Below are 20,930 nucleotides of genomic sequence, written 5' to 3'. Positions count from 1 at the left end.
TGTGTACACAAGAAGTTTATTAGAGGCTATTCACACTTCAGTGGAGCTCAGAGATTGCAGTCTGTATTATATAGGTTAAATGAAGCATATAACATTATATATTTCTCGTACAAGAAATATCATTCATTTGTATTCGTTTGCATGATTCTCAGCTGTCCTTGTTCCTTTGTTTTACTGAGGGCACATGCACATTTTAGGTGTTTTGGCTGGACTTGAACTGTAAGCCCGGGGGACTGAAGCAGCTAAAGTGGTTGCAGGAGAACCAACTTCAGTCTGGAAACAGAAAAAATACAATTGCTCAATGCTGTGTGAAACTCTAAGTAGCATTCATTAGCCTGAGCATAGTGCTGCAGATACCTGGCAGTGCTGCTTTTGTACTCACAGCAGTAAACCTGCATTCCATTATACTGTGGTTTCTGAACTTACTAATTAAACCTGTACTTTCTGGGGAATCTCTGTGCTGCACTCTGTATGTACAGTGCAGTTTCTGCGTACTCTTCTGAAGCACTCGATGAAAAGCTCCCACCTGTATCTCTGACAGCAACATTTGGGTTTTTTTGGATGCCTTTGCTTTTGAAAATTGGTTATATATTTCTAACTCCTTTAAGTTTGGAGTGGGTGGGTTTTTTTTTCTTTTTGTTTTGCTTATTAGAACCTAAGAATGGCTGTACTGCAGGAGAGCAAATGTCTATCTAGTCCAGTCTATCCTTTTGCTGACAGTAGCCTACAAAGGGATTCTGGAGGATTGCCTCTTCTACCAAACACGAGCCTCCCTGCTGCATTGCTGGGAGAGAAGCATAGTTGATGTGATTTGAAGTGTCCTGTAGTGCTTTTGGTGAAACTAGTCCCATATCCTTGCTGCAAAGAAGACATGCTGGCATGCAAGTGACAGTGAAAGTACACTACTTTGGTGGTGATGTGGTGTTTTTTGAAGTTGTGCTTGGTTCCCTGTGATATTCACATTAGTTGGGAAAAAATAAATTACTTGCCCATGATTTTCTGAATATGTAGTCCATTAAATGTGAAGAGCACGTAAAAGCTAATGTCAGACTTCAGTTTAAAGGATCATTAAATAACTATTCTAGTAAACTGCTAAATGTCTGATCCTTGTTAAATCTTAAGACTTACAGCAGACCACGCACATTTTTCAAAGTTTCTTGTCTGCAACTGTGGTACCAGTTCTTCTAGAAAGTCTCTGAACTTTTAAGCAAGTAAGAGGGTTTTTAGTTTCAATGAAATAAAACTCTTGGTAACATGTCTCTTGTTAGCATTAGCAATCTGTGCAGTGCATTCATCAAGACTGATTATGCTTTAAGAATAAGAAAAAAGAAATCTGCTCTGTATCCTAAAGAAAATTTTTCAACATATTACGTTGTATAGCTTTGGATTTCTGAAATTACTTAAATGTGGTCTTCAGGATATTTGCATTCATAAAGAATACTTGGTTATGCTTATTGCTTCTCTTTGCCTTTCTTGACTGTCAACACACAGCAATGCTTTTGAAGATTTATGGCAGATGGGTAATGAGATCGCTGACTGTTAACTGCAGCATTCAGAATTTGTTGGTGGAAGGAGGCGGGAGTTTAAAAAAGAGCGAAGGTTATTGGGGCTTCATTGCAATGAAGACAGGTGATAGAACTTTGTTTTCAATCAGGAGCTTAAACATAAATATGTTATGTTCCAAATTAGAAAAATCTCCAATCTTCATGTGATCTAGTAGTTAAATAAAATTTTTCAGAAAAAATTACAGAGACATCAGATTGCATTCAAGTGAGCACAATGAATCACAAGAAAGGCAAAGGCTTTATACAATTTTTCAGTAAGTGTACTCAGGCTGTATTGCATACGCTTAACTCAGCACAAATAGCAGCCTTTAAAAAATCAGAAACAACTCATAAGCTAATGCCTGCAATAACTATCATTTGTATACCTGTGTAATTGGGTAAAAGGGAAAATAGGTCGGCAGTGCCCTTAATTGGGTTAACTGTTGAAGAAAGATTTCAAAGTCTGACTCTTGCAGTGTGTGCTGTAAATAAGAAAGGAAAAAGTCTGTCTTCTTTCCTGACCTTTGTGCAATCATCTAGTTGGGGTACACCTCAGACTGAAATTTAGAGCAGAGAAAAAAACCCAACTGTCTCCCGCTGACTCCATTTGGAATCTGTCTACTTACTTGTCAGTGTTGGTTCATGCACCTGATTTCTAACACTGTAATTCTCTGTTCACTTGGTTTAATAGATTCTGTGTTTAGAAGCAAGGGTCTCCACTTTCATATTTAGACATTTATGCTCATCACAAAGTCCAAATTCTATAAATATCTGTATCTGTATGTATGACCTGTTAGAAGTTTTAGAGGATGTGGCAGGACGGAGTGTTTTTTCCACATTTTGGTCTTTGCTGAGACCTGAGAATAAAGAGCAAGCTACCTTTAACTGGAAGTACTGAGTAGGTTACTGTGTTCAAAAGTACATGAAATACCGAGTGAGAAAAAGGGATGAAGCCAAAGAAAGTTGCTGAGTCTGCAAGGAGGAAGATTCTCCTTCTTTTGTTTCTTGATGCAGGTGTCTCCCTGCTGCTCTCTATCTCACTTTGATTTCTAGGGACCCTACTAATCAAACTGTAGCTGAAGATACTGGAGTCTTTGAAAACACCCTAACACCTCTGAAAATGAATCTTATGGGTTTGGGGCCTCATTTTAAAGTAAAGTCTGAACATTTTGAGGCATGGTAAATTAGCTAGCATTCATATCTCCTAGGCAATAGCTGTATCAGGAGATAGGTGAAGGATGTGAAAAAGAACAGGAGGAAAAAACCGCATAGTTCCTTATCATCTCTTTTTTAAAAAAAAAAGATGGCAACTTTTCCCAGGCTGTGCACATGCAGAGGGAGCTCAGGAACTCCCTGGGAGTCTTGCCTAGGACTATTGCCTAGGTTGTGATTTTTTTTTTTTTAATTTTCCTTACAAAATGTGACAGAGACAGTTACTGAAACAAAGAGGTAGGGCAGCAGCATCCTCAAACATCATTGTTGTTGTTGTTGTCGTTGTTGTTGTTGTTGTTGTTATTATTATTATTATTATTACTGAAGAATGTTGTCTGTGATCCCTTGGTTTTTTTCTGTCACCCTGTTTCAGCAGGTTGTGCCAGCTTGCTCACGGACCATTTCATTAGATCATACACATTAGCCAAGTTCTAAAACACCCCTCTGCACCATACACTACCTAAAGTATAATAATCCTTTAATCTGTCCACTGCATGACATCTGGGCAGCTATTTGACACAATAATTCATGTTGAATGTGCGTATCAGTATGTATCAGAGGAGAGAAGCGCCAAAGCAGTGGTGGAGAGATGAGGATTTAGGAAAACGCCCGTGGGGCAGTGCCTTGGACGAGGGGAGACCTACCTGCGTGTGGCAGGTGGCCAACCTGCCACCGATGTGGCTGTGTAAAATCTTTATATGAGAATAATATTATCCTGAAATAAGCACAGAAGAGAATAGGAGGGGAAAGATAAACTACCAGGACCCAAGTTACAGAAGCACATTAATATTTACTCGATATCTCTTTATACCCTCTAGTCAGCGCGACAGATGTAGCTGTGTTTTAAGACATTATCATTCATTGAAAGAGGCAAAAAAGATAGTCTTTCCCTCCCTCCCGTCCCCGGTAATCTCAGATGCTCGCCGTGCGTGCCAGGGGGAGGAGGTGGAGAGCCGAGCGCTGGTGGGAGAAGAATGCAATTATCCCAAAGCCTCCTGACGGGCATCCACTTCTTCCTTCCAGCTTAGCTGCTCTGACCACAGGCTGGGGGCTCGTGGGACATGGACCAGATTGAAAAAGTGGAAGCAGACAGATGGTTATTTGTAATCATCATGGAAATGTAAATCCTATAAAAATGTTTTCTTTCTGGGGGCCTGAAAGCTGTTGTAGTGGAAAGCAGGATTAAGGCATGGATATCTAGCCTAGAATAATTTTGACCCCGCCACCTTCCCTCCTACCCCATAAACGTTGTGGCTTTATCTCCGCTTCCTTTAAACAAATTGCTGGCGCCTCGGTCGAGGAAATTAATTCGGTTTCCATGTAATTCCCGGAGTTTATGAGCATCAGTTTGGCCGAGGCCTGGATTTGGGCCTAAGCTGGCAGGTGCTGGTAAGCAGGTGCCTTGGTAGCGGGGCCTTCTTTTTTCCTTCTTCCTCCCTCGCTCTGGCAGGTGGGTGGCCTGCGAGTGTTTATCTCGGCACTGCCATCGCCGGATGTGCTTGCTTTCCGTGATGGCGCTCGCCGGTACCTCTAAATGGCCAGACAGGACTTTGCATGCCTTAAAGACCGACATGGCGGCTCGCAGACGTCTATCTTGTTTGAGCAGCACCGGCTTGTTCGAGCTACAAAGGGACCAATCAAACTTTAATTAACTTTCGTCTACAGCACCATTGTAGGCTGAGGTGTAGCCATCCGGAAGCTTTTGCCCTTCCGAGGCTTTGCCTCTCGAAACGTGAGGATGTTTGCGCTGCCGTCGGGCTGGCAGAGGGGAGCAGCTCCCCCCTGCATGGCCCTCGCTGCCGCTGGGGCCGTGCGGCAGCCCCCGGGGTCCTGCTCTCCGAGGAGACGGGCTGCGCTGCGGTCCCGGCGTGGGCACACGGGGCGGGACGTCAGTGGTCGTTCTCTTTGGCATCCCTTGTGAAAAGCGGGGTAACACCCATGGCAAGCACAAAGGGAGCTGCGTACCTTGTGTTAAAATTAGCATGAAGCAAAATAAGAACACGGGGTGAAGAAGGGGAGCCTGATGGCAACGTTTCCCCACTTGCGCTGAATTTTTAAAGGGCTGGTATTTGTGCCCTGCCAAGAAGACCCTGAGAAGGGCTGGCTTCTCGAGTGAACAAAAGCCTCTTGCCAGTCTGTGGAGAGGGTTGATCTGCTCAGGCTCACTAACAGTTATTTGGAAGTACCCAGCAATTGTGGATAATTGGCTGAGGAATATTCTTGCAGCTCTCAACCATTTTTCTGTTTTCACAGATGATTGTGCTATTAGATATGGTGAATGCACTAAGCTGTGCTGCAGCTTTTCCATTTACTGTGCTAAGAAGTGTGAACTCAACTTCCAGTTGATGCTTCTTTCTTCTGGGCCTTTCTGTGCCACTGGAGTGGGACAGCCCAGCTCGCCAGCTCGCGCTCTGGTCTCCTCTTCTTCCCCGCTCCTTCTCTCTCGGGGTGATGTTTGGATGTACTGGGGTGGCTGTGCTGATCAGATTAACATCTGTGCTTTGTGTTGTCGTTGTTATATTGCATCAAAAGCGCTGAATCACAGGAATGGCAGCCCATGCCATCTGCTCTTTACCTTGTTTTTCTCTGTGCTTTTATTCTTATTCTTTCCTTCCTTTACCTGGCTTTTTGCTTTCGTTCTCCCTGAAGCTACAGTGTTCCCTCCCTTCCTCTCTGAGTTGTTTTCTCTCTTTAATTTCTATTCCACACATTTTTCTCTTATCTTTGTCTTTCTGTCCATGCTTTATTTTTTCCCTATTTCATTTTTCTCCAACCATTTTTTGTTTTTCTCCAAAACACAGAATGCTTTAGATGGAAATAGTGAGATATATCTATTGAGGATTCACATATGTGCTGAGGTACAGAGCAAGATTAAGTAAACCCCCTAACATTAATTTTGTCTTCCATTCAAGCCAGATTTGCAGTAAGACTCGGGTAAAGGAATGTGATAAAATCAAATCACCTCTTAGCCTCATATTCTGAGGCTGATTGGAATCTTACACAGTTGCTGGGATGATTCAGAGAAAGTTAATGTAATTTGCTGTGTATCACCCCAAGAAACTGTATTTGTCAGCTTCACAGAGCAGTGTGAAATGTTCAAGGAAAATGCTTTCCTTAATATTGCTGCCAGGAGTATAAAGTCATTATGTTGTGGGATCTGCTGATTTTCTGGGGATTTTCCACTAATGGATTTGCCCAGAAGTTCTGTAATTGTACAAAGAATCAAGCCAATAAAAATTAATATTTATTTTGTGTCTAATAATAATGGAAGAAGTTGATGTTTATCCATTAGCCAGTTAAATGAAAGATGGTATAGCATTGCCTAGAAGCAATTTTTCTTCCTGTGTATCATAGTGATCACAGAGATGCATGAAGATGTTTCCTAAAATAGGTGATGTTTGTAAGACTCTTTTTTCTGGTTCTTTCCCTGAAATTGCTGTGGTATTAGTTTTCTTGGCTTTGCAAAATGTTGTAATGCCAAATAGTCAGCAGCCCATGATCTTCAGTATAATGTTTCTGTGTTGTGCATTACATAAGTTATTTTTTCCATTTGATCTTGAAGCTCTATAATCCCATTTCTGTCAGTTTGAATATTGTGAATCAAAAGTACATGAGTGATTGGTATTAATCAGAAATATTTTGGGGTTGAGTCTTTTGTTAAGTTATCTGTCGGAAAAAATGTATCAATTGGGTGTGTTGCCTAAGAAGAATAGGGGTTCTTGCCAGAGTTGTGTTTGTTGCCAACTGTGTCCTGTCACTTTTATTTTATGCTTCAAGAGCAAGATCTAAATAATCACTCTTTTTTGTGTTAGAAAAGGAATTAACTTCCAATTAATTCCCTCTTTCCTCTGGGATCTACCCGTATATCCCAAAATGGGGAACAGTAAAAGTTACCTCATATGTTGTTTTGAGTGCCACGTATATACAGCCCGCTCACCTCAGCCCATTCAGAAAACAATTCTTGTATGTATTAATCATCTTTTCTTCTGGCTTATTACAGAACAGAAAAATATTCAGTTCCAAATGTTAAAATGGGGCACATTTTATTAACATTGAAAGCAGTAAATTATCTCTGCTTATGAAATGAGACTGAGCAATTTCTGCTGAACTCTTCCTGACTTGCCCCTTCACTAGGATACAGTGTTTTCTAATTTCTCAGAGGGCCCTGGTTCCATTAAGGGCGAGAACTGTTTTAAAGCTGTAATGAAAGCCATACGTAGCTGAAATTCAAGGAGGGGAAATGCCCTAAATTCTATTTCAGTAGCTCATCTAGAGCTATTTTCAGTTTTATGTTTATAAGAATGTCAATTAACCTAGAGACTAGGACACACATGGAAGAATAAAGATGAAGTGGATATCATTTTAACACACTGAAGCCAGCTAGTTGGACTTAATCCTTCTGTATAGAAGCTTGATTTACACAAAAAGCTGGCCTGTGTTGCCTAATTTAGTTCTCAAACAGCTTGGTGATTTAAATCCTCTTTCCTTTCAGTATCATGGGGTAGCACTGGACAAAGTTGCAGAAATATTAAAACTAAAAAAGTAAAAGGAGGAAATAAATATGCTGGAAGCATACTACCATCAGCTTGATTTGACACCTTTCAGAAATGGAGATCATTTCAGCATGTATTTGATGATAACAATAATAATAGTAATAATAACAATATCCTTAATCAAAGTGTAACTCTGTAATTTGGTATCAGTTGTATCAGTTCTTTACCTACCTTATGCTGAAGTTGGAGATCCAGGCAAGCCAGATATTCAGCATGTTGTTTTCTGTTATGAAATGAACTCAATGTCGGACCTGCAATGCTACATTTGCAAGGATGGGAAGTGACCCTGTCAAGGTTAAAAAGAGTAATGCGTGCTACAGGTCTTTCTAATTTAAATGCAGAGCCCTGTTCTTATCTGGAGAAAAAAAAAAAAAAACCCAAGGAAAAAAACCCCTTGTATGTGAAATCTGCCTCCATTGAACAAAAGGTCACACCTCACCAACTTCTTTTAAAAGGTCTTTTATAGTAAATATAAGATGCGAAGTCGTCACCTAATAATGGTTGGGACTTTTTTGTTTTTTTAACATTATATGTGTCTGCATGTGGTTTTTTTTTTCTCTGCCCTTACAGTGTCATCACTTCTAGTAATTTTTTTCTTCTTGCCCTCATTTATTGCATTAGTGCTACGGGATGACTTCCGCCAAAACCCTACAGATGTTGTGGTGGCAGCTGGAGAGCCTGCCATATTGGAGTGCCAGCCACCTCGTGGACACCCTGAGCCTACCATCTACTGGAAGAAAGATAAAGTCCGTATTGATGACAAGGAAGAGCGGATCAGTGTGAGTACAACTCAGGTGGTTGTCTATGGGGACAATCTTTTTAGCAAGGCCTGTTGCAATAGGACAAGGAGTAATGGTTTTAAACCGAAGCAGGGTAGATTTAGACTGGATATAAGGAAGAGATTTTTTACAATGAGGGTGGTGAGGCACTGGAACAGGTTGCCCAGAGAGGTGGTAGAGGCCCCATCCCTAGAAACATTCAAGGTCAGGTTGGACGGGGCTCTGAGCAACCTGATCTAGTTACAGATGTCCCTGCTCACTGCAGGGCGGTTGGGCTAGATGACCTCTAAAGGTCCCTTCCAGCCCAAAGCATTCTATGATTCTATGATTCATTCTGTGATTCTATAGACGCAGGGCGTGAATTGAAGCCCCACAGCTGAGTGCAGCAGAACTTTATAGCTTTACAGCCTTTCCTGTAGAGACTCGTATTACTTGTGGTAGTTTGCATCTCTGAGCTTTCCCAAATGAGGCAGGTTGGAGAAGGTTGTTTATTCCTTCTGGTCTGGGTCTCCAACTTGAACTTCATGAGGCTTGATTTGTATAACCAGTGTAATGGAGGTCCATTAGAGCTGCAGATTTGGTCATGTAAGGTGCTCTGTTAGATGGGGGACTCTGTGGATGTGTTTGACTGATTTGGCCTTACCTTTTCTAGATCTCAGTTCACTGAAATGAGATCTTAGTTCAATGAAATTAGAATATCAGACCTTGTATCAGAGAGGTGTTTTAAAGATAAAATCAGTCATATCTATGAGGTACACAAATACTCCGTGGGAAAAACCCAACAGCTTAGGATGATACTAGTAATGTTGTATTTAGTATAGTAATTGGGATGTGTATTCTAAATGAAGGCTAAAGTTATACTCTAAAGAATAATTGCTCCTAAACAGGAATACATATTGAGTAAATGAGTAACACTGGTTGAATTTTGTGACAGTTCATTCCACATACTGAATGAAAAAGGATCCAGCAGAAATACCTAACTTAGCGAGTGATTAGAAATTATATCCTGGTATGTGCAAGCAAATGGGATAAATTAAGGGTGTGGGGGCATATTTCATTCTTAATTTTTATATGCTTAGCTTTTCACTATTAATATTCCTTCAATAAAGTTTTATGTTGTATGTAATGATATGTAACTCATTCAGTGCTGACCTTATTCAATATAGAAGTACTATCAAGAAGCTAGTTTATTACTTTGGGTGCCTAAGAAGTATTTCAAGCTAAACAATCTTAAGTAGTTGCGATTTGTAGGCTAGGCTGTCTCTGCTAGGGTTTACTCAAGAGCAGAGGAAGGAAGAATGGCAAGGAACTGGTTATCATTCCTTGACCCTCAAGTTTCTTTGGCAATATTCCTAGCTTATTCTAGAACAGCCCATTGCCTAACTTTTGACATGGACTGTGACTTCACAAGCTGCAAATTTGTTACTTTATTTCTTTCAACTACCCTACTCTTTCACACTATAAGCACCCTTTGCAGCCAGGAAATTGTTAAGTCTTAGGGGAGTCAGGTGAATTCTCAGTTTGGGCTAGATTCAGTCTGCTTGCATCAAGGAAAAGAGAAAATCTGTCTTAATCACTGAACAAGGAGACTGTTCAGACACCAGTAAAATAAAGTGAACTAAATAAAATTAAGTAAAATCGCCTTTTTCTTGAGAAAGATGTTGAGTGCTTTACATTTCATTGTGCAAGAAGTGCAAGCACTCTGCATTACCAAAGAGGCAGCAAGAAATGTAATCTTTGAAATGTAAAGCATCTAATGAAAACGGAAGAAAAATCTGAAATGCAGATAAAATCAGTCAGTAGCATAAAATGTGTTCTAGAACAGCTTAAAGATATTTAAGTATACAGGATTATAATTTTAAAGCTATACGTATACTTACAAACAAAACTTTTAAATTCCTTGGTTGTGGAACTTGCTGCCTGGGAAGGTAGATTTTTTCTGATAGATTTTTTTTATCTGAAGTTAAAAATATATTCCTTGTTTTGAAACAGATACGTGGTGGGAAGCTGATGATCTCCAATACAAGAAAAAGTGATGCCGGAATGTACACTTGTGTTGGAACCAACATGGTGGGCGAGCGAGACAGCGATCCGGCAGAGCTGACTGTCTTTGGTAAAGCGACTCAAGCTTTTGTTTCCTTTTCACTACAGATGTCATAGACTGAATTGACCTGGGTGACTCATCAAAATATGAGACAAAACAAGGTTAACAAAACACAGTAGTACTGCTTAAGCTGCATTTCATGGTTGCTGGAGAAGACCAGGTTTCAAAGGCTGCAATTTATAATTATGGAGCTGGGATGGCTCAACTTTTCCCTTCTAAGCACATAGTTTCAGTCTAATTGGAGGTCCTTAATGATATGCATACACTCAGAGACGGTAATGCAGGACATAATGCTCTCCCTCACAAAATTGCCAAATGTAGTTAAGCTACTTCTAATACAGTTGACAATGCCTGCTTAACAGAGATTTGGACCAGCATTGCCTATTTAAATAATTCCTTATTTCTGTGGGGGTGTGAAATTAAACCTCTGTGGGAGAGCACAAACGAACTCAATTGATCAGTAAAAAGTTGTTGGAAAAAATCCCAAGATCAACTTTTTGAATATATAGAGATACTTTTGTCGTTTGTTTTTTAAAGGGCGTGAAACAGCTTTTCATCCTGTAAGCCACGACATCATTTAGGTTTTCGGTGTTGCTGAATGAATAAAAAATGAATAGGTTTTCTGGGTGAGAGAGCTTCCAGACCCGATGGGCAAGGCAAGAAGTTGTTAGGAACATTTGCCCTATGGTTAGGGTCTAGAGCAAGAATAGAGTAATACTGAACCTAGAACTGGATCCATCCTGCTAACAACTGGATAAGACGCAAAGCCACAAAATCCTGCTGTGGTACATCCTGCAGTCATGACATTTCTATTTACCATTAGCTGTGGTTCTGTAAGAATTAGTCAAGAGGTCTTGAGCAAACAAAAGAAAATCAATAAGGAAAAAACCCTTCACTGCTAAAGAAAACATATACATGCATACAAAAGAGAAAGAGAAATAGTGTTCATGTTCCCTCCTGCTACACCTCTTTGATATCCTTGATACAATACCGAAATTCCAAACAAAAGTACTTGTGATTCCAGTAAGGCTTTTCATAGAAATTCTAAGGTCCTTTCTGAAGCAGTCATAGATATTGCCATCTGTGTTTGCATGTATGTGCAATTCAACATTTGCTTGTCCACTTTAAAAAAGCATATTATGGGATTCACAGAAGGCATAGAAAAGTTTCTGCTAGACAAGATCCGTGAGTGACTGAGGATTTGCTGCTTTCCAGCATTACAAGACTATAAAGGCTTCCACTCCACTTAATTTGTTGTGGATTCACGGAAGCATATGACTTTTAAAGACAGGACTAGTGCACCTTGCAAAAAAACACAGAAAGGATCTCTATCAAATTATTATCTCCTTTGCAGCCAATCTGTTGAAGTTGTGCTTTTATACAGATGTAAAAGAGACATGACATATCTTCTTCATCAGTTTAAGTACTGATAATCTCTGGTAATACTCCCTGTGGATAGCAAGCAGATTGCAGTCCTAAACTACAAAGCCTTAAGAAATCCTTAAGAAAATAATTTGTTAAAAAGCATTGAACTGTAGGAATAAAATCTGAAATATGCATGCAATTTCATATCCTGCAGAGCTGCGAAAAGTATTAGATTTGTCTTGATGTGTAAAATATTACATAGCCAATTACAATATTCTGGTTTTTTTACAGGATTTAATCATAGCAATCAATTCATAAAATACAATCGAAGTCTATTTTGTGAATACTGAACAAAATCAGCAATAAATTAATTATAAATTAATAATTCTTCATAATTGTGTTAGACTACCTAAAGAAAATTGTATTTAAAATTCCTTTCCTATCTGGTATCTTCCTGTCTAAAATTCCCCTTCTATCTAGGTATTCCCTTCCTATCTTCCTTTTGCTGTCCAAGAATAGCATGCAGGAAGCAGGTGCTCAGGTTATGATCTGCTGTTTGACAAGAGGATTCGACTATCCTGTGCCTGTTTCCTGGCTGCCACCTGGCCCCGAAGCTCTATGTTGGTGTATTGGGCTCACTGTGTAGACATGGCCAGGTTAGTCCTGGTCTGCTCTGTACAAAAGAAGGTGGCCTGGCTTTGCCTGCCACCAGCAGAACAGTTGTATTCTGTTCCTGGGCTCCAGGCAGCAGCTCATGTGTGGGTGGGTGCACGCACAGTGCACCAGAGAGCATTATCCATGATGTTTCCAGGAAGCAATGTATCTACTGGACAGTCCAATCAGTCTAGGCATACACAATAAATCCAATAAATCCAGCAACTCTGGGAAACATCAGATTGGCTGTGCAGATTGACTTTACTGAATGCAGGCAAAACCACGTATCATCTGTTAAGTCCACAGCCTTCCTCTAATATGACTCACAGGTTTGAGGAACATGGGAATAGAGCAAATGTTGAGAAAAATATGCTAAAAATATCATAATGCTTACATATTATTCATGTGCCCAACTTTAACTGTTCTGAACATATTTGAAAATGGGCTTTATAATCAAAATGAAGATATCTTAGCTAAGAGACTTAGAGAATTTAATAAAGTGGATGGCAAGCCTACAGCTGACGCTGATTCAGGAGAGGAATGTGTATTAATTAGCTGATTATTAATGTCTCTATTCCTTTTCCAAATAACAAACCCCCAAATCCTTTCCATAGTGTGAAGGGGGCCTTAGTAAACACACTACTCTGTAGGAAAAGGAACTGTTTCATACTAGTTCTCAAACCTTTCCAGGAATCAGCCACTTGTTACTTTTGGCTTTGCAAGTTTTTTCTGTAATACCTGAAGTTAATTTCTGCATGTGACTTGTGACAGATCTCTGGCTCCCTGTACAGTAAATTTAGCTTGAGGCATTGCCTCTGGAAAAACTGAGTCAGTGTGGTGGTAACTGGTGGCCCGAAGGGAACAGCATGGAAGCCTGGACTAAAAGATTACGCCTTTCCTGAGTTTAAAAAAATTAAAATAAAATGGGCAATAAGAACCTTGGAAAGAAGTAGGAGGAGAAAATGAAAGTTTCCCATATGCAGAATGTGTCCACTTGGCTGGGTACACATTCAATAACCTTTGCTGAGAGATAGTTGTGGATAATACATGTAGAACTTTCACAAAACAAATGATTTTTCATTTCAACCCTGCCTGCATAGGAAACCTAGTTTTCAACATTTAGGCACTGGTAGCAGCATACTGTTAGTGTCGGTGAGGATTGCATTTCTTTTGTTCCCAAGTCATGATTCTTCTACTAGTAGTAAAGTGCCAAACTTTCATAGTAAAATACCATAAAGCAGACTGATTATATAAGCAGTGCTTCCCAAAAATATTCCTGTGTATAGTGACAATGATGCTTTACAATTTTGTTAGTCTTCTCTTTCAAGCAGTACTGCTAGTTTTTGCCTTTATGAGGCTCCAGGGTGTAATCCTGGAGTAAAGCAAGAAGGCAGCATCTGTCACAGAGTCTAAGTTGGCCTTTAAAGAAAGTTAATAACTAATTCATCAGTCCTAACGTTCACAAAAAGAGGCAGCGTGGTACTTTACTGTTATGGACGCACTATTCTAAAGGCCAAATTCAGAAGTGTAAGTGATACAAATTAGGCTGCTTTGCTTGTGTTGGGGCTCATAGCCTTTGGCTGAACAGACTTAAAGCGAGATGCAAACCAGAAACAGTTTCATTCCAATTTGTAAGAAAGCTTGGTTTGTAAATACATAATATGGAGCCAGAAATTAAATAAAGTAAGAATTACTGTTTAACTTAAGCTTTTATCATTTTGTCATACTACTGCACTGTTCTCAGATAAGTTTTCAAGTTGTTTTAACTATTTCAGACTCCTTTTTGTTCCTTTGGACTTAAAATGGTATGTTTGAAGAGCATGTACAAAGGTATATCTTGTGTATTGATTCTGAAGCTCAGTGAAATCAATGAAAGCCTTAATATATCAACTTCAAGAGGCTGGCATCAAGCAGTGGAAAAAGATATATTTAGCAGAGCTTCAGAAGAATATAAAGCATAACTAAGAAGAGTACAAAAATGTCTTAAAAGATATGTCAATTCAGACATATTAAAGATTGTTTTGGAATAATCTTTGATTTTAGCTTTGGTACGTGAGCCTTTTTTCAGCTAATAAGGTCCTGTGGGATGAAGAGGTATTTTTGTCTGATGCTTAAAGAAGTATTTGTGTTTGATGTTCTCTAGACATTGTCAGGCTGAAAGAGATACCACAGTTCCAGAAAGAGTATACTATGATGACATGTTGTTAGAGGAAAAAAATCCAAAAACCCCTTAACGAAGACATTGTGCCACATTTTACTTTCCTGAACTCTGACTATGTGGAAGGCCTTAGCAGAGACTCTTGTCCTGTCATATCCTGGAAATTAGTACCAGAAGCTTTCCCAGCCATATGGAAAACCTATCAAAATCGGGGATACATTCACAGTTCAAGACAGAGAAATTGGCAGTGTGTAGTTTGTCCTTCAGAGCAAAGCTCCTCCTGTTTTTCTTCAAATCCTTGTATTTCCCACTTGCAGTGTGCTGGGACAGTTTGCAAAGAGCCAGTTTGGCTTTGCAATATTTGTTATCCAGAGATACTGACAAGTTATAATAGGAAAATGATACTGCTGTGAAAAAGGATCTCATTTGGTCTCCAAAGTCCATATCTAATGCTCAGTAAAAACTGAAATTAATACAGTTGTAGATGTATATAAATGAGAAAAACACTAACAATTGATCAAAATCATTCTACTTTATTTGCATGTGCCTCTTAACAGTGCTCCATGCCTTTACTCTGCAAGCTCATCACATCTTGGATACTGCTTGGAGTGTAGAAGTTTGCAATGTCTACACAAGCACTTATTTCTCAAATGAAAAATGGAAAAGTGCCTAAAAAGAGGCAGTAGAAGAATGTCTTTAAATATAAAACAATCTGCTTTTGCAGTTGTATTTTCATTTTTTTGTCCAACAGAGGTAAATTTAGTGTGATCCTAATATCCTGTCTTCTTCCACATCTTCATTTTTGGTGGAGAGCTTTACTTTATCCAGATCATGTTGCAGTTAATAAAATATCTACACTATTGACAGCATTCTGAAGGGAAACTTACTTCCAACCATCTAATATTTTTTTTTTCCTTTACATCAGAACACTAAAGTGAAAAAAGCTTTTATTTTTAAACTATTTGCTATTAACTCCCTCCCCAAAGCCTTTTAATTCATGTTTTAATACTACTTTCTAGAACACAAAAACATTTTAAGAAAATTATGCCTTCTCTCCAGCAAAGACAAAGAAAACAGTTCTAAATCAGATTGAGGCTCCACATTATGAGGACCATCAAATCCTTCACTCTAGCATTTGCCTCAGCAGAAAAAATATATTAAGGTAGTTAGGATCATTTTAATTAGATTGAGGTCCCATATATGGCTGTCTAACTTTTTGAGGAACAGAGAAAGGGCAATAATACATCTGAAGGTCATCGGAGTCTCTCTAATAGACTGTGATACTCAGACCAATTGTTAAATAGAGGAAAAATTGAGTTCTGGGGTTAACTTGTGTCAGCACCCAAAGCAAGGAAAGGATTTTCCTGTTTCTGGTTAGGATCAGTTCTGCAGGTTTTCTTGCAGCGCATGTCTCAAGCACTGCAACACATTGTAGGTGTGAGTCCAGATTGCAGTAACAATCCCCTTTTATAACTGCAAGCAAAGTTTATTCTGAAGTTATAAAGGTCACACGAGTAATAGCACGACATATAACTGTGACCTATTTTATAGTTCTCTTCAAAGATTTTTAATATTCATCAGAGAAAGTATGGGAAGTGGGTACTTTATTTACTCAGTGAAAGCTTATAAAATAGCTATATTAAAATTTTTATTTATGTCTATGATTTTAATTTATTACCCTTTCTTGTTGTTTCTCAACTATATTGTGTTCTCAGTATAGTTGACAGAGTAACAATGTTTAATTATACCACAAGGCTTTGTTTATGGGCAAACCATTTCAAAAGAAAAAAACAATTTCTCAAGTTTGCCTCTGAAACTAAATTTTACCTGGCTGTGTGAAGAAACCTTCTTTATTTAGCATGCTCAGGCAAGCAGCTCTCTGTCTCCTGAGAGATTAACATTGTAAGCAAGTTATGCAGGTGACTCAAATCCAGTTAATCTCACATAAAGAATGTTAATTGCATTGGTAATGGCATTCACTCTGATCACTTTATAGCTGTATAATTAGCTATTGGACATATTCAAGGGGTTGTCTGAGTGATACAAATACAGGAAACAACATGAGCACTAACTTGTTCTTTCCTGATTCGCACTGTGCAAAACGCAGAGATGATGGAAAAATGGAAATAGCAGTTATTGGTATTTGCATGTCCTTGCTAACTGGGATCTGTACTTGCATAGCTATTTATTTTCTAGCAAATTCAACACTGTTTTGGAAAATACACAATTTTGAGAAGCTGATCTGAAACAAACATGTATGTATACTCCTAAATTTCCTTGATGTGGAATCAAGTGATTTACCTAATGACCTTTGGGCCATTTACTGTCTTATCAGCTAGATTCTTCTCAAAATGTGATAGGAATTTATTTTCCCATCTCCTGTATAAGGAGCATTTACAGCCATAGGTAGCAATTTCATAAATACACATACACTAGTTTCTTAGCTGTTTAAAGGCAGCTTTTATAAACATGGTCTAAAATCATTTTTGTATGCAGACCAAGCCAACATACAGGCACATGCAGAGTTATTTAAATTCAAGGGTCTCTAAATCACAAAATCACCTATGAGGATGCTGATGTGGGTCTGAATTTCTTGGTTCAGGATCATCTTTTCGACAACAAATACCAAAATGTAGAGTGTACTGCCTATGAGCTCAGAGCAAGAGTTGGACTGAGCTCTTCTTAGGAGCTGTTGCAACTTACAGAAAGTTTCATTAAGATATTCCCTTCTAGATCCACATAATTACAGACAGGCCAAGTGCATTGCTTAGCATTAAGAGTAACAACTAATGCTTTTGTTACTTTGTCCAGTTTTAATAAGTTTGTCAAACCAGAAGGCTTTATCCAAAATTTTCCATGCCTGATGTCTGCTTCAACTGATTTTTATTTTTTTTAATTGCCAAAATAATTCATTCTTCTCTAAGAATGTTGAAGTTCCTGCAGTTTGGAGGTGAAAGGGGTAATTAGAGGCAAATGGGGAAGGATTTGAAGGAGAGGAATGGAGGAAGCTTTTTGTCCTGAGAAATGCAGGTCCTCGTATGTAATAACAGGGACATAAAATTTGATGGGAAATAGCTACACTACGCCAGGGATGTAATTTTTCACTTGTCCAAATAATTTTCACCAAATTTAGCCAATTATGCGCCTCTAAAAAAAATAAATGATCAATTCATCAATTCATACACCACAGACACCAGGTAGAATGCAGGTCTGAACAGCATTTTCCTGCAACCTCAGTTTAGTGTTGCTGTCTCTCTCCTGGGATGATACTTGGCTACTTTAACCAATTTTTCTTCTGTTAACATTGTGGATGGGCTGCATCTGTGTGGCAGAGAGAAAAGAAGCTCCAGTTCACATGTAGAATCCTAGAATCGTTTAGGTTGGAAAAGACCTTTAAGATCATCAAGTCCAACCGTAGGTCAAACACATAGTGGAGAAGAATCAGTTTGCTGTGAGGTACAAAGTGAGAGGCATGGATAGGCCAGGGAGACTGGACTTGGATACTTGCTGCGTTCCAGCTGTGAACAGCAAAATTCTGGGCTAGGAGGAGACAAATCAACCAAGGAAGCAGTCTGCAGCTGGAAAGGGCTGGCACAGCCAGTGGTTGGAATGGAGAGGGACTTAAGGCATTGTCACATGCTGGTCAGGACACAGAGGTGAGGGCAGGAGCAAACGTAGCTGGAGATGGGGAAGGGTCAAGAGACTAAATGCACAGGGAAGGAAAAATCTGATGATGCACATTGAGGACAAGGAGCTGTAGTTGAGGTTATATATGGCTGGTGTACAGACTTGGAACGGGGAATAAAGACTGAGATTTCATCGTGTGGGGAGAATCTAGAACTGAATTTACTTGTCCAAATGATGCTAGAACCTGCAGGTCCTGGGCAGGACAAGGAATGGGACAAAAGCAATAGCTTGGGAGACAGGGGGAGAAGAATCGTTGCCCGTTAGACATGGTTTTATTTGTAGCATCTGGAAAAGTGCTGTAGATTCTTGAGCATGTCTATTTTTCTGCTGACAAAACATGTTTTTCCCTGCCAGTAAGTCCCCTTGCTAGTATCATGGAATTCCGATGTGATGCTGTCACTCATTTACATAATTATTAACAGGTGGTTTTGTTTTCCTTATTTTCTGACTTAATATTCTCATTTGTAAAAGTGGTGAACATTTTATCAGCTGCAACTGAATTCAGTGGAAGCTGAGCTTTGAAGACAGAAAATTAAGGCTAAATGTAAAATAAAAAAATTGGCAATTTTGTGTCTCAGGTTGAGCATCAAAATTTAGCAGATATTTTTTACCTTGCTTTCATAGATCTCCATCGTGCTTCAGAGAGGAGCTATGAAAATAAGTGAATTGTTTATGAAGCAGTAAGATAGGTGTAACGGAGGTCATGAGGAAATTAATAATTCTGTCTTTGAAGTGAAGTTTGAGTAATATGACAGGAGGCCACCCACTAAATGATAGAACTAAAGCAAAATATTAAACACCTGCTCATTAAATGAATACCAACAATCTGGAGAAGTATGGGGAAAAAATAGTATGTGATCATATAATTGCAACCAGTCCCATAAGGCATAAACAGAAAGGGAGTGATTAAAGGGCATGCAGACATCCTTAGTTCTGGCACTTCTGGAACTGATGTGCTGCGTGCTTCATTTTGCAACCTTATTAATGTTCTTTTAATGTTGTTGTTTTATTTGGATATAATAAACATGGATAGCCAACCCATAAACTCAGCTCTTTAGTTATCAATACAGACTGCCTGAGTCAGAATCTGGTATTGCTTACGTCTGTGTGAATTTTGAATAATTTTTTAAGTGACATCATAGCCTTCAACTTGCTGAGAATGAAATGCGAAATGTAGTGTGTAACCAGTTTTAAATGCCTTTATAAGAAGTCCCTGTCTTGAGTGGAAATACTGCTTTTTATACACCCAGTCTTATAATGCTTTGACTCTAGCATAAATAATTTATGACAATAAAAGTGTGGTATGGCTAGGAGAGGACAGACCAAAATTTATGCAATCCAAAGGCAGCTTGGAAACTAACTCCAGTGACATCCTTTCAAATGAAATTACCGGTACTTGGAGTTTGTACCAGCATAACTGAGATCAGATTGTGGCTCTGCATCTGGATTTTAAGCAGGCCTGTACAACATTATGATGATTAATAATATTTGTAGCTGTGCAGGCTAACATAACAAGGGTAAACAGAACTTATTATTCAGACCTTAATTTAGTTTTCCATGGTGAAGTTAGCGATGGGGATCAGGGAAGCTCTGACCTCGGTACAATAGTCCACAATTGCCTGAGATGCATAACACAGAGTTTACATTGTCCTCCAAAGCATCAAGATATTGATTATTGCCAAAGGCAGGCTGTCTCCATTGGCAGCTCCTGTATCGCTAGAACAGGCAGGAGGTTTTAGATCACGCTCTGTGTATGCAGTGGTGCAGAGCCGGAACATTCACACAGAAGGGCACGGTCTTGCAGCCTTCTCTGCTGGCACGGCAGGTGAGCAGTCAGTGCTAGCACAAGCTTCCTTCTGGTGGCACTCAGCTCTTGCGTGAGGGCTGGGTGCGACAGCCAGCGCCTCTCCAGCCTGGCAGTCATCTTCCGGGCTCTTTATGCACATCATCAGTTCTATTTGTCTGAATTCGTGGAGCTCAGCCTCCTTTCTTCGTTCCGTGAATTGCTAAACAGAAAGATGCTGAAAAGTCAAAAGTGTTCATTTCAACCCTCTGACTCACTAAGGAATTTTAATGTCTCTTTCAAGAACGGCCCACGTTTCTCAGGCGACCGATTAACCAAGTGGTGCTGGAAGAGGAGGCCGTGGATTTCCGGTGCCAGGTGCAGGGGGATCCCACACCCACAGTCCGGTGGAAGAAAGATGATGCAGACTTACCGAGAGGCAGGTGAGAACAACATTCATCTCCCCCACACTTTCAAATTTCAATTGTTGTGTAATGCTGGAATCACTCCCAACTACTTATCGTTTGTTATTTGACATTATGGGCAAGATTCATTTCCCATATTGCTGGTCTTTGGCACTACAAAGCCTGTTCCAGAGCCAGCTGAGCAGGGGAGCCCATTCTGGGTTGAATTGTCCAAGGGAATGGATCCCTGTAAAAGGAAGAAAAGTGACGCGTAGGTATTGTGAGCACATGGGTATTCACTGAATTTGGTGGAGAAAAGTAAAGATGTTTTAGGAATGTATGAGTGATAGTAGCCTTCATAATAACGTGCTGATACCAAAAGGGAGAAAATTTGGCTGGAGAGTTGCAGAGCCACTCCATTGCACTGGCAGGATGAATTAGAAGCAAAGCACTGTGGTGGGCTTTGCCGGCTCTTTGGCTAATGGCTGTTAAGTCTCAGAGAGAACCCTTCCTCCTGAAGAAACAAAAGAACAAAGTAGCAGAAGTGGAAAACAAAGTTGGAATTTGGAACAGGCCCCTTGTGTTCAAGAACGATTCATTGAATCTGGAACAAACGCGAACAAAAATCCAGTGATCAGGGGATGACAGTCTGTCTTATAAAATGACATTAAATTTGCTTGGCTCCTT

At 39.6% G+C, this 20,930-nt stretch overlaps 1 protein-coding gene across 1 annotated transcript in view; it reads left to right on the top strand.

The window, feature by feature from the left end:
• ROBO2 (roundabout guidance receptor 2) overlaps positions 1-20,930 on the top strand; it is a 444,176-nt gene that overhangs the window by 271,724 nt on the left and 151,522 nt on the right. Inside the window, exons 3-5 of the mRNA XM_075712688.1 lie at positions 7,931-8,088; positions 10,081-10,201; positions 20,144-20,282. Coding sequence (XP_075568803.1) covers positions 7,931-8,088; positions 10,081-10,201; positions 20,144-20,282 — 418 coding nt within the window. The remainder of the gene's footprint in view (positions 1-7,930; positions 8,089-10,080; positions 10,202-20,143; positions 20,283-20,930) is intronic.

Source organism: Pelecanus crispus, chromosome 1 (assembly GCF_030463565.1).
Source record: "Pelecanus crispus isolate bPelCri1 chromosome 1, bPelCri1.pri, whole genome shotgun sequence".
In the NCBI taxonomy this organism is placed as follows: Eukaryota; Metazoa; Chordata; class Aves; order Pelecaniformes; family Pelecanidae; genus Pelecanus; species Pelecanus crispus.
This window is presented reverse-complemented; position numbering and strand designations above follow the sequence as displayed.